The sequence below is a fragment of the Apus apus genome, chromosome 1, assembly GCF_020740795.1.
Source record: "Apus apus isolate bApuApu2 chromosome 1, bApuApu2.pri.cur, whole genome shotgun sequence".
Classification (NCBI taxonomy): Eukaryota; Metazoa; Chordata; class Aves; order Apodiformes; family Apodidae; genus Apus; species Apus apus.
The window spans coordinates 153266758-153281597 of NC_067282.1; the positions used below are offsets into that span (position 1 = coordinate 153266758).

The 14840-nt window shown below is 38.0% G+C and overlaps 1 protein-coding gene across 14 annotated transcripts in view; it reads left to right on the forward strand.

Annotated features, from left to right (window-relative positions):
* The window catches only part of TNRC6B (trinucleotide repeat containing adaptor 6B), a 135809-nt gene that overhangs the window by 17452 nt on the left and 103517 nt on the right, over nucleotides 1-14840 (forward strand). For all 14 annotated transcript variants that reach the window (XM_051638778.1, XM_051638709.1, XM_051638701.1 and 11 more), the window contains exon 3: nucleotides 2078-2167. In XM_051638778.1, the coding sequence (XP_051494738.1) occupies nucleotides 2133-2167 (35 nt within the window). In that variant the 5' untranslated portion in view covers nucleotides 2078-2132. The remainder of the gene's footprint in view (nucleotides 1-2077; nucleotides 2168-14840) is intronic.

Sequence of the window (14840 nt, forward strand, 5' to 3'; positions counted from 1 at the left end):
TGAGGAATGTTCTCTGAAGATAAACATGGTAGTTTTTTCAGATGTTTGTATTTGAGTTTTTCCAGCACTCTGAATTAACAGTGACCTGTCCTTATAGTGGTCATGGCCTGACATGACTGGTTTTGTTTTATAAGATCTTTTTAATGGTTCTGCAGCTCAAGTTCAGTCTTGCTTGTTTCTCTGATTTGAAGCCAGTTCAGTGCCACAGCAATCCTTCTGACCAAAGATTTTTTTGTTAGACATCAGATTATCTGCCTAATTGTGACACTTCTGTCTGTCTAATCTGTGAAGTTTCCCAATTACTTTAATCTGATTTTTTGAAATCATGCTCTAAAACTCCCAGTTCCAGAAGTTCGGGAGTGGGTTTCAGACAAGTAGCATGGTGAAGTACCATGGACAGGGCCTGCCCGGCCTGTGCCCATCTCCTGCCACAGAGCAGAAGATAGCCTGGCAGCAGGAAATGCTTCTTATATACAGAGGAAGATCTCGGCGTAGGTGTGTGGTACAAGTCTTGTTTAGCATTAGATACCTAATTTTTTTTTATTATGCTGCAGGAAAAATACTCTGGGAGAATTTGGTAGAGAGTTCTGCTTTATCCTCGTTTCTCTTTCCCCAGGAAAGGAAATTACTATGCTATAGGTATTTACAGCTTTCATGCTTTGCATGAGAATGTGATATAACTGAACATAATGGGTTGTTGGCTATAAGATTTGGTAAGTTGTATGCAACATTTTGTAGCTTCAGGCACTTTATGTTTGTAGAACATATGCTTCGTTCCTTGTGTCCACTTAATAACCATGAAAGATGTCTACCTATGCACAGCATACAGAAGGCATTGGCAGTGCAGACAGCCTTACCTTATGTAGAGGCTTTAACCTTGAAATGGAGATGTATCTAGATGAACAATTCCCAAGCTTTTCCTCTTCGACCTCATTATTCCCAAAGTTGTCAGTTTCCGGGCTTGGAATTGCTACTGTGAAGATGACAGTAGAGTCAGCAGCTCTGAAGCTGATGTGCAGAAGGGAAGTGGTGAGACTTTAACTGGATTTTAAATGGTGGTGCACTTGAAGAGTTACAGCATTTTGAAAGGGACAGCTGTTACAGTCAACAGCTATTGGCTTTAGGAGACTTTTAAACTCAGTGTGAGCTCTTATTTTCAGCAAACCAGGAATGTTAATAGACCTGCTGATAGCTTACATCTTGCGAGTCAGAGATTCCTGGTGAATTTATGCTGCTGTGTTTGATCTCGTAATTAATTAATTTGGTCCACTACCCCTGAAAGATAGCTCATCCTCTGGAGTAGAAACCATTCTAATCTGTCTGTATTGCATTCTACCGTAAATTACTTTATAATTCTAAGAATGGAGTTTGGCGTGTTGATTTATTTTCAGATGGAACTGCTCTGATCCTGTCAAAACAACTTTAAAAATCACTAAACAAATAGTGTTTAATATTGGAAACACTAGGAGCTGTTGTCCTGGGTTAGAATAGAAGTGTCAGCTTAAAGATGAATGACACTATCAGTTCCTGAACCATTTAGAACCTAGACTATACTTATTCCTAAAATGAGGTCAAGGAAAAAATCCCTGAAGTAAGAATGCAGAGGTACTGTGAGATCACTGAAAGTCTAACAATTTTTCACACTAATAATCTTTAGATTGTCTGTAAAATAAATCTGTGAAGCTTATATTTGCACAAAAGCTGTTTCCTAGTAAGTAAAAATTGCTCAGCTCTAGTCTGTGTGATTATTCCTTACTGACCATAGTTTCAATAAGTAAACAAAATGCATGTTAAATGCTTAGCAATGACATATTTTAAAATTACAAAGAAAGTATATTCCTGTTAGGTGCTTTTTTTTTTTCCTCTTAATTAAGCAGAGTTAAGTCTTTTCCTGAGCTACAGATGTCTTACCTGTTGATAAAAAAACCTACAAATTCAGTGAATGTGTACCGAATGGAGGAACATTAAAGGTCATAGCCTAGAATTGTTATCTGTGTGTGCCGTGATCTTGCATAAACACTGTTAAAGGCAGAAAAATAATTATTTTTAAAATATATCTATCTTTTCTATCTTTTAGGCAGTATTTTGCATTTCTGCAGAGCTTTGCACAGATCCTGTTCCCATGCAAACTGATGAGGGAGAAATACTGGAGGAAGGCAGTCCCAAGGTCAGTGAGATAAATACTGCAGTGTTTTGGAGGAAGGAACAAGTGCTTGCTTGGCTGAAGTGGGGAATGAATGGAGTGGACATTGACTGCTGGCAGCCTTTTCATAAATACCTGCATGCAAATAACGGTTATTACTCTGGAGACATGTTGAAATTTTTAAAGCCTTTAGAAAGATTGGCTTTTTTGCTGTCTACTAAGTGTTGAGACATGTGTCATAGGGCACCCTAAGGAAGGAAAGAGGGAGTTTATTAAAAAAAATACTACTCTTAATTTTATTCCATTTGTTAGAACTAGGAGGGCTTTTCAAGCTTTCTGTCCTACCCACCCAACCTCTCAACTGACTTACAGAATGTAAGACCCTTAGATGCAGTTGTCAGTGTCTGTGGATTACTGATTAATCTAGTATTGAAGGTGCTCTGCTTCTTGTTTCCTTGTACTTGCCAGCATGTGCTTTGCTTTGAGTGTGGGTAGGATGATGCTTTTAAAGGCACCTCTGCTTCTCAATATAACTTTTTGGATCAAGAGGCCATAAATTGTCTTGTTGAATATAATGTTACTTGTGTCCTGCTTTTGCTTACTTCCTGAAGATGCAGATGTTGAGTCATTAATTACTTTGGTTCTCATAATGGAATAGTGATTATCATATTCTTCTATAGGTTTATAAATTCATTTTATTGTCCTGAGTATCTCAACAAGTTAGTGTTAACTTTGCAGCTGATCTGTGTTTAAAATATGGCTCCTAAAGTTCATGAAAACCTGAATCATTGTTAGCTTGCCTGTAGTTTTGTATAAGAGCTTGGCTCAAAAAGCTAAAATACAGAGGACTAAAATTAAAATTAGTTGTTTTCTAGCTGTAGCTTTTACAAAAGATGTTATTGTTTCCTGCATGTATACATATATTTTTTTAAGCTATAGGCATAAAATTAGGAAGTTATTAATTGTCAGATAAACGATTTGGCAGTCTTCCTACATGTACTTTAGGAATTGTGTTTATAAATAGCTTTGAATGAAGGCTCACTAGATTAGATGCTGACAAATGAAAACATAGCAGTGGATGTACCTGCACCCATCTAGAGTACTGAATGCATCTCTTGACAAGGATGTGATTACAAAGTTCCATGGAGGGATAGATGTGTGAGAGGAAACATTGTGGTGCAATTAATGACTGAATTTATTAGCATGGTTACTGGTGCTTACTTTTCACTAAAGAGAATCTGTCTTTGTGTATATATCTACAGGTGCCTGTACATGTATGTGTATACATAACTTTTTTTTTGTCTTTGTGGCAGGATTTAAGTAGCTGTCCTGTGAATCTTATTCTTTTCCTCTAAGAAAAAGCATGTTTTTCTTTGGCATTCTTATTCTGAGTGCAATGGCAAAGATTGTGTCTCTGTTCCAGTGTTCAAAAAGTTCATTGAGCTTAAATTTTGAAACAAATCTTTTAGACTAACTTTGAATACCTAAGTGTATATGCAGAATTACTTTGAAACATTTTTCATTTTGAGACCCTGGGATATTTGGAATCATACATCTGGTATTCAGTGTTATTAACTGAAGAACTCGATAGAATCAGAAAAGTTAAAAAGACTCAAAACTACATCTAGTCCTTCTCCCAAACCTTTGATGTACAGGACTACTCACTGAAGTGTATTTTTCAATGTTTCTTTAGTCTGTAAATTATTATCCTCTCTTTCCTATTTTCAGGAGTGTTACAGCTATAACAGATGAAGGATTTGTCCTAGAAAAATATAGGCAAAGCGTATTCTACTATATTGTCTTAGATCATTAAAATGAGGTCTTTAATTTATGAATGTTCACATAATCTGGTGGGCCATATTCATAGAGTCTTTGGCAGGCTTCCATGCAAACTTCATGAATTCAACAAAGCCAAGTGCAAGGCCCTGTACTTGGATTGGGGCAATCCCAAGCACAATTACAGGCTGCGTGAAGAATCGATGGAGAACAGCCCTGAGGAAAATTACTCGGGAGTGTTGGTTGTTGAAAAGCTCAACATGGGCTCGCATCGTGTCCTGGGCTGCATCAAAAGAAGCATGGCCAGCAGGTCAAGGGAGGTGATTCTCCCTCTCTGTTCTCTTGGGATACCACCTGGAGTACTGTGTCCAGTTCTGGAGTGCCCAACACAAGAAGGACATGGAGCTCTTGGGGCAAGCTCAGAGGAAGGCCACAAAGATGATTAGAGGGCTGGAGCACCTCTCCTAGGAAGACAGAGAAATGGAATTCTTCAGTCTGGAGAAGAGAAGGCTCGGGGGAGACCTTGTAGTGGCTTTCCAGTACGTTCAAACCTGGCTCTGATCAATCTGGTCTACTGGGAGATATCCCTGTCAATGATAGGGCAGCTGGAACAAGATGATCTTTAAGGTCCCTCCCAACCCAAACCATTCTTTTTCTGTACATTTTTCTGATAGTTGTTTGTTAATACTTTAGTAATAAAGTTCTGATTTTTTTCTTTATTCAGGACTTTTTTTTTTTCTTTCCTCCAATCTCTTTCAGGCAGATGACACAAGTTTTTTTGGAATAAGTTAGTTTTGTGGATGTTTCTTCTGTATTTTTCTAGGTGTTTTTTTATACCTATCGTTAAGTACCAGCAATGCTTTTGAACCCCATCCAGTTTACATTCTGTTCTCAAAAATCCCGTCATTTACCTGTTCTTTTGCTTTCACTGGAATTATTTTTTTGAGCTTATAAATTACATCTACAGAAGCTGTCATCTTCTAGCATTTTATTTCCTATTGATATTTAAGAAGGACTTGGAATACTTTGTCAGCAACTGTCTTGAAATTCTTTTCTTAAATGTGGAAGCTGAGTATGCAGCTCATAGTTCTTAGGAGATTAGTTAATGCTAATCAAGTACATTTCAACTACTTTAGTGATAATAAGGTTGATTTTATCATATATGAAGTCAGATTAAGGCCCTGTTCTTAGCCTTTTTTTCTGGATAATTCATTTCTAGCCAAAAAGATTTTTGCATGTGGTATGAAAATGGAAATTATGGCGAATCGTAGCATGTTTTATTGGCTGTCTCAGAATAATGGTGAAAAAAAAAGCAGCCAAGCTTTCTGTCCTGAAATTATTTCTTCAATCTTGTAGGACTTCAGCAATAGTGTTACAGCTCTTGTTGCAAAAGGTGAAGGAAAAGATTGTAGAATTCATTTTTATCCTATTTTGTTTGTATCTTAAAATACAAACATTAAATATAAGTTAAAAACCGCTTCACATTGGAAAGACAGAGACCCAGGCCCTGCTGGAATGCCTTGGTATTGGCTACACTTGAAGCAGTTCTGTAGAGTAGTAAATGCCCTTGCTGTGATTGTACTTGATACTTCTTTTTCTTTTTAGAATGAAAGATGCTTGGGGGTCTGTTAGGTACTTCCCTACATTCATAATTTCTGTCTTAATCAATTTTGGTCTTGACAAGTGGGAAACCTACATTTAGGCCTCTTGCAGAATGTTCCTGTTATTGCTGCAGCTGAATTTAAACTGAAAAGTACTTGAACAAGCAGTCATGGAAGATTGTCTTTATTAGACTCTGTAGCTGAATCCCATCCATATTTTGCCAAGAAAGATCTTTGTCAAAAAATCACCTAAAAATCACTTCTGGCACTGTCTTAAGCTGATCTCAAGTTAAAAATTGATCTGTTTTATTTTACATACCTATTCATTGTACTTGAAGGAAAGAAAGTAAATACACAAACTTCTACTTATCTTCATTATATTGATATCAAGGTGTTGTGTCTTTATTTATCCCTGTGGAAAAACATGCTCATCATTTATCTTTGTAAAGAGTAAGGCTTGCTACATGAAGTTCTGAATCTCAGTGTTACTAACTGATTCTTCTGACTCCGCAAAATGACTCAGCAAGAGGGGTTCTTGTTGATACATACTGCATAAAAAGCAGTGATTAGAATAATAGTCTGTTACCTGAGACTGCAGATCCCAAGACCAGTTGTCAGTATTTGTTTCCAGAGTCTTCAGTTAAAACAACACATAATAAGAAAGATGTCACTCATTTTACATTTTATGTTCTTGCCCAGTAGCATGGGAGAAGCAGTATGTTAATGCTGTCAGTAGTCTTAATCACTGAGAAGACTTGGTGCTTTTCTTCTAGTGTCACAAGGGCTTAACTTGAGGAAGTACATTTATTGTTGTGGGAAACTGGTCTTCCCCCCAGTACTGGCTTGCGACAATTGTAGATTGAGGTATACTTGAATGAAGTATTCTGGGGTGCCAGTGATAGCTTCTCAGCAATTAAAATTAAGGAAAATTACTGATGGACTCAGTCCTCAGTTTGTTTTTTTGCCCACTGATATTAGTGCATACATTTTAATTTCATTTTGTAATGTGTTGATTCTTTTCATATATTGTAGTAGTTGAGTTGAGCTCTCATTTAATATTTACTGTTTCCATTGTTTGATCTTATAGTTTCTTCCTTGTTGTCAGACTGTCAGAAAATAGTCTTTCTGACATCAACATGGCAAAGATAGCCAGCAATTGTCAATAGCACACTCTTGATTGCAATAGTTATCAACAAGTATTAGTGCCACAAAGAGGGGAAACAGCCTGTACTTATTTTGAAAATGAAGCAGAGTTTTAAAATCTAGTTTTTATTTTTATATAAAAGTTATATTAAAAAATATTTTTTTTATTCCTCATCTCATTTGACAGGGGCATTGGGTCTATTTTATCCATGAGACCTGCTGGTGAATATCATACAGTGAAGTATCCTTTCACTTTAGCAAATAGTTGGGGGATGAGGTGTCTGGCTTCTGGCTTTTCAGGGTCTCTTCCTCCCTTCACAAGAAAATGAAAAGAAAGCAGTATTTTAATATTTGTACTTGGAACTCTACACCCTCTACTGTTCTTTGGATTATGATTTAATTTTTTCAATATATTTTTGGTAGTTAATTTGCCGCTAATGATTACTATGCTTTTTCCATTAATAGCCTTGGTACTCTGAAAATATCAACAAGCACTGTGCTTCTTGTTTGTGACTGATTTATTTTCAGCTGTTTTCATTCATCTGTTACTGATTACTGCACAGATGACACTTAAACTTTTGTTTCTCAGTAGTTCCTTTGCTGTAAAATATTCCAGAAGGAAGCAAAATTTTATGCTTGATTTGAAGTACTTTTCAATTTCATTCAATATGGGCTGGAGTTTTGAGCTTATGTTGAAAACTTTTTCAAAAACTGCAATTAAAATTTTCATGTAAAAAATAAAACTTCCCCCTCCTCTCTTTGCTATTCCTTCATCTTTTGAAGTAAAAACTTATAAATTTTGAGGGAGGGACTTTGACCTAAGTAATTTATAAAAGCTATTTATGAATCACGACTTTTATTCAGTTTTGTAGAAGGGAAAGGAGGAAAAATAGCTAGTTCTGCTCTTTTAATGCTTTGTATGATAAATATCTGGGTACAGAAAAGTTTGATGAAAAATGTGGCTGCAAAGGTTTTGTAATAATGTTCAGCCCTTGCTAAATGCAGGAAAAGGAAAAAGTTTTCTGTAGTGTATAGTGTTAGATAAGAGTATTTTTATCTAAAGTTTTCATCAGTGTTTATAGAAATAACTGTAGAACTGAACAGGTAGTCTAGAAATCAGGCTACTTTTCCTTACTCAGGTGGCTTTTTCAAAAACAGTGACACGAACATTGAGGCTTGTTCTGTTGTTCAGTCTTACTGTCCAGTGCCACTTACCAATCTGTCTTGACTTTACCTGTTAATCCTTGTTTTATTTCAATTTGCCCCCTCTTATCTGTCAACATTTATTTTTCCCTTACATTATTGCCTGCCCGTTCTCATCCTGGTTAACACGTATTTTTGTTGCTTCTTGATGTCTAATTGTGAACTATTTAAATCACTCTTTGGAACTCTGTTGGTAATGGCTTTGGTTTTGTTGTTTTGATGGTATTTTTTATCCTGAAGTATTCACACAGAGCTGATGAAAAGGTTAAGAAGTGTATGAAACTTACTTGGATATCTAAGCTCTTGCTTTTATTTCAGATATGTCAAGTATATTATAAAATATATTGTTGATCACAGAATAGTTTGGGTTGGAAGGGCCCTTAAAGATCATCTAGTTTCAGCTGCCTGCCATGGGCAGGGACACCTCCCTCAAGACCAAGTTGGTCCAAACCCCATCCAACCTGCCCTTGAACACTTCCAGGGTGGGTGCAGCCACAGCTTCCCTGAGCAACCTGTTTCAGTGTCTCATAACCCTCACAATAAAGAATTTCTAATGTCTAACCTAAATCCTCCCTCTTTCACCTTGAAACCATTACCCCATATCCTATCACTACAAGCACTTGTAAAAAGGCCCCAGCCTTCCTGTAGCCTCTTCAGGTACTGGAAAGCCACTACAAGGTCTCCCCTGAGCCTTCTGTTCTCCAGACTGAAGAACTTCAGTTCTCTCAGCCTGCCTTCCTAGGAGAGGTGCTCCAGCCCTCTAATCATCACTTCAAGGGCTCCATGTCCTTCTTGTGTTGGGGACTCCAGAACTGGACACAGGACTCCAGGTGGTGTCTCAAGAGAACAGAGAGGGAGAATCACCTCCCTTGACCTGCTGGCCATGCTTCTTTTGATGCAGCCCAGGACATGGCTTTCTGGGCTGCAGGGGCACGATACCAGCTCATGTTGAGTTTTTTCAACAACCAACACTCCTGAGTAATTGTGCTTGGGATTGCCTCAATCCAAGTACAGGGCCTTGCACTTGGCCTTGTTGAACTTCATGAAGTTGGCATGGGCCCACCTCAAGACCATCAAGGTCCCTCTGGATGGCCTCCTTTCCTTCCAGTGTGTCAACCACTCCATACAGCTTGGTGTCATCAGCAACCTTGATGAGAGTGCACTTAATCCCACTGTCCATATCACTAACAAAGATGTTGAACACCTGTCTCAGTATGCGACCCCTGAGGAATGCCACTCATCGTGGCTTTACACTTCGGCAGCAGGCTGTTGACCACAGCTCTTTGTAACAATCCAGACAATTCCTCATCCACCAAGTGGTCAATCCATAGAACACATACCTCTCTGATTTATAGTTCAGGATGTTTTGCAGGACAGTGTCAAACACTTTGCACAGGTCCAAGTAGATTGCATCAGTTTCTCTACTGTGAAGTACCTGTGGAAGTTTTTCTTATTTACCCTTTATGTCCCTGGCCAGACTGAATTGCATCTGGGCTTTAGTTTTCCTAACCTGATCCCTAGCGGCTTGGACAACTTTTGTACTCTGCCCAGGCTATCTGTCCTCACTTCCACCCTTTCTGGACTTCCCTTTTATGTCTGAGTCTGTCCAGGAGCATTTTGTTCATCCATGCAAGCCTCCTGGCATTCTTGTCTGTCTTCCTCTTTCTTGGCATGCACTGCTCTTGAGCTTGGAGGTGGTAATCCTTGAATACTGACCAGCTTTCTTGGGCTCCTCTCCCCTTCAGGATTTTATCCCTGAGTACACTAATAAGCAGATCCTCTGAAGAGGTCAAAAGTCTGCTCTGCTGGAATGAGCTTGCTGGGCACCTGCCTGGTCACCCAAAGGATTCCAAATTCCACCATTTTGTGGTCACTGCATAAAGAAACTTAGGCCTGCCTAATAGTGTTTGTATATGATCTTTTAAGTTACATGTTTTTACATTTCTAAACAGAAGCTTAATATTCAGAAGGAAGTGTTGTTAGGAGGGAGTCAGGAGGTATCTTTCTGAAAAGCACAAGTATTCCACCAACTGTGTTTATGGGGAAGTTGTGCTCTGCTTTTGATAATGGGTGTTCCTTGATGCTGACAATGGTGGAGAAGTTAGGCTGGTGCTTTCATTGTGTGGGATTTAGAATTAATATCGTAAAAAAGAAAATGCTAGTTGGGTTGTCAAACTTAACACAGCATCCAAAGCCTTGATGGCTGTATCTCTGGGGCTTATAAGTGATCCAGAACTAGGTTTATCTTCAGATGGCACTAAATAATTTAAACCATTCAGGCTGAAGGCCTATAATGTAATGAAATGGACAAAATGCTTTGTCATTGTAATCTAAAAAAGCTGTTTTCCTGTCCAGTGCTGGCCTAGTACATGGTGCTTTCAGACTTTATGATATTTCTACAGTAAGAATCCCTGCTAGTCTTGAAAATTTGTTGCTTGTTACAAGGTACAAAAAGGTGAACTTTCAACCTCAGTGTACTTTCTTGAGAATACTTCACAAGTTGAGAAGCTTTCATTTTTCTGAAGTGGCTTTTGCTTCTTCCTCAGGTCTGGGAAAGTAATTGTGGATTTTTTTGTCACAGTATTTTTGGAATGTGTTAGTTTATTCATTTTTTGATACCAGTTGGTGGGTTACACATGGAGCTTCCAATATTTCTGTTCACTGATATATAGGGTATGTTTCCATCATTTTTCTGGAACATGAGTTCTAGGAGTAGCTAGTCTTTCTAGTGCTGACCTACAACTATTCTAAGTTCCTACAGTCTTTGTATCTTGTAAAGTCTTTTAGAAGTAGAGTTATTCTTCCTAACAAGATGCTTATCTTATGCTTCTTCTGAAAGGTAGCATCTTAAGAACTGATATGAGCACAAAAGACAATTTTTAGCAATAGAAACTGATGTAATCATCATCATGCTCTGCTAGCTTCATTTTTCTAGCCTGAAAATGTTACAGCTTCTTAGGAGACTAATTTCAAAACCAAAATATTTGTGTATCATGTACTTAACAAAAACAAAATCCATTAACCTCTCAGTAAATAATGGAATTACTTTAAATCTGAAGTTAGTAAAGTAGTCCTCCCTTTTAATGATGTGTTATTAAAGCTTGTAAAAATGTTATGGCATACACTTGTTTTGAAAAGAAATTAGCATAGTCTTTTAAGGGAAGCTAAAAATTTGGGTTAGTTTTTCTCTAACACTGTGGCCAACAAAAGAGCCTAGTAACACTTTCCTATAAAACACTACACAGTTGAATCTTTTGTCATGGGGAAAAACAAACCAAAACAAAAACACCTGCTTGTGAGTTTACAACTTCAAATTTCAAAATTTCAAGGCATTGCAACAGAGCTATAATTACAATATGTGGTTAACCCCAGCTGGCAGCTAGGCACCACACAGCAGCTCACTGTTGTGTTCTTCCTATAGCCTGTGAACTGGGGATGGGGAGGGAAATCAGGATAAAAGTGAGAAAATGCATGGGTTGAGAAAAAGACAGTTTAATAATTTAAAAAAAAAAAAAGGGGGGGGGATGGGGGAGGAAAACACAACAAAGAAAGAGGGAAATAAAACCCAAGAAAAAACAGTTGCTCGCCACCAACTGATGGATGCCCAACTAGTCCCTGAGAAATGGCAGCCCCTGCCAAACTCTACACCCACACCTCAGTTTTATTGCTAAGCATGATGTCATATGATATAAAGTATTCTTTTGATCAGCTGGGGTCAGCTGTCCCAATTGTGTCCCCTCCCAACTTCTTGTACATCCCCAGCCTACTTGATGGTGGGGCAGTCTGTGGAGCAGAAAAGGCCCTGACACTGTGCCAAAGCACTGCTCAGCATTCACTAAAACATCAGTGTGTTATCAACATCATTTTCAGCACAAGTCTGTAGTGAAAACTAAGATTGCTAAAATACATAGGCTGAAAGATGTCTCTTTCTGTGTTATGATCTCTGAATACCCTGAAGTAGTTTTGAAGCAAAGAATAGAAGGTTAATGCAATGTTATATTGTCTTTCCTTTGGAAAATACCATCATCTGCCAAATTGACTTAGAGATCCGTAAGGCCTGTCATCATGCAGTCCTTTGATGCAGCCTTTTCTATGTACAGTTCACGTGGAGAAAATGTAATGGCATGGAATGTCATTTCAGTGAACAGGTATCTCAGATTTCTCAAGGAAAAAAATGCTTCAGTCTTAAATAAAACTCAGTTTAAACTGAACTTTGCCATTCTTTTAAAGGTTGGTTCTTTTTCGTGTTTTCATGTTAGTTTCTTCTCCTTTTCACTTGACTAGAGCACTTTGCACTTTGTGAAACCAACAAAAAAGCAAATAACTTTTGTTTAAAAAAAATAAGCAACTCTGCAGTTAAGAGCTAACACAGTATAGTGCCACTATGATTTTGGAGATGGAGGCAGTCAGGGACATTGGCTTTGCTACCAAAGTGACTCTTCTCATGCAGACGTACTGTTGGCACACAGTTTGACGGACTTGCACCTTACCAGAGTATTGCCTTTTGATCTTGTAGTGGCTTTACAGCATTGTTGGCAGCAGTTGTAGTCCATATCAGTGTGACACTACATTTCTATATAATCAGCCACTTAAAATCTTGTAGATGCAAAAGTATTAAATGTTTTCAATCTTACTGTTTTATAGCATACTGAGGGGGATAGGAATCTGGGGAGAAAATGGAGCCACAAACAGTAAAAGCTTTCTTCAGCCTTCCAAATAATTTATAGTCTGGTGAGTTTTGCTGAGTCGTTGAAAGGTGTAAAACTTACTGGTCTTGTTGACTTCATACATTTGCATGACCCTGCAAGGATAATTTTGTTTTCAGGTAGTGAACTAGATGGTTATGAATTTGCTTCACTTCCTCAAAGTGTTTTCTTCTCATTGGCTGCGAAAGAATGGGTTTCGTGAAGACCTTTGTTTTATTCTTGACACTAAAAATCGTAGTGATGGTTGTCATAATTGCAGTGGATAAGAGATTGTGTGGACAAGTAAGGACGCTTGAACTTTGCAAAAAGGCATTGTGCAATATCACTTTCCCTGAGGGTAAAAGCAACATTAAAAGCATGTCAGCATTTCCTGTCAGTTAAGATCTGTTCACAGAGACATTTGTATAGTAGTCAAGACAGTGTATTATGAAGAAGAGAGAATGTGATAGTTGTCTACAGATACAGTAAGCCTCTGTGGAATTAGGTTGCTGAGGTATGTTATGGAACTACTCTGAGATAATACTGGTAGATATCAACAGGTATGGAGTTGCCACATGTGATTCCTAGAGAAATAACTTATTCCTGTGGTGTTTGAGTTTTTTGTTTGCGGGCAAGTTTTAACATATGTAAGCTAGAAAAAACCAGGTTCTATCCCAGAGATGAGTGGATGTTTTGATGGTTTGGTGATCTATCAGTTACCTAGCAATTTTAATAATCCTGAGAAATTTTTAAAATTATACAAGCAAGCACCATTGGCAGTGGCTCCATTGTGACTAAAAATAGTTTGGATTTACATTGTGGTATCTGGAGAAACTGGAAAGTAGCTGTACATAGTGAGTGTGAATAGCCTGTGTTCCTTCTCCTTCTTGATAGTGGTCAAATGTGGATGCCTAAGGCAGGCTTAAAACAGGATTAATATATACAGAATTTCTCTCAACCTCCAGCTGTGTGTTGCTCAGGAACTTTCTAAGCCACTGGCAGTTTCTGTGTGTGCAGAATCCACACAATAGATTCCTGTGAACTCAGAAACCAAAGTTTTTCTTTCTCTTCTTTGCCCGCCTGGTCAGGTCTCTTTAAGGCAGAATAACTTCAGAACCTGTTTGTGTGTGCCAGGTTTATGTCATTTTCAGTCACTTCTAACAAACAGCAGGAAACAGTATTTGTGGCAGAGAAGGTGACTGAAAGTGTGGTGCAAAAGTGTAATTATCATATGCTTTCTTGGGCCATTAAAATATTTTTTGCTGTTTCTGCCAGCTGTGCTCATGTGGCACTGATTCTTACAGCTTTCCAAATCGAAGTAGAAGAGAGGAGTTAATGTTTTTTCTCTCTTCTCTGTCGGGGTAGTTGAAGTACGTGTATCAAAATAACAGCCACTTACAGATGTCAGTTTAAACTGCTGTAACTAGTTCATGTGTGTGTGCACTGGAAAGAGTAAATTAACTTTAAAATGAGTTGGCTAAATAGAGCCATTGGGCTGCATATGAGTGGCTGTTTGAAGTAATGGTGGGGGCTGAACTTTTCAAGGGCTTTTTGGGTCAGGTGTTTCCCCTAAATGAGAAGTGGGAAAGATTTTTTCAGAGCTGCAGAAGTTAGCAAGAATTCATGGCTTGTGAAATGCTAATGATCTTTAGCTAAAGAATAATACAGAAAGTCAGTTCAATAAAATACAGGAATTACTCCTGTCTTGCTGAATGCAGATTTTTCTGCGATCAGTGTTACATATGTAGAACAGAGAACACACCAAGAAGTGGATGGAGTGCATCATCAGCTGTGGTGCAGGAAAAGGAGAGCACTTTTGATGACATGCGTGCTTTATAGATGTGTCTGAGACTGCTGAACTACTATTCAAAGCTGCTTAGGCAGCTTCAGAGTTGCGAAGTTTTCCAATGACACTTCTAGATATTCTGTCATATCGTAACTTGAGTGACCGAAACATTTATCTGTGGCAGTTGAAAGTGTTACTGGCAAAACAGGAACTAGCTGCAGACAACTAGGTAGTTCAGATTGCCTTCAGTGCAAGATTCAGATGAAATATTTTATTCATAATTTTATATATATATGAGCTGTTGTATTTGAAGTACTTTGCAGGTAACTAATGTGTTTTTTAAAATATATTTTTAAGTAAGTAAAATTTCCTGTCTATGCAGTATGAAATATGACTGGGGTCCTGACCTTTTTAGCGTTTGCAGGGTGTGACTGGTGTTCTCATGTTATTCATAAAACTATGTATTTCACATTTAGCAGGGAGTTCATGTTAAGCTGCTTTGT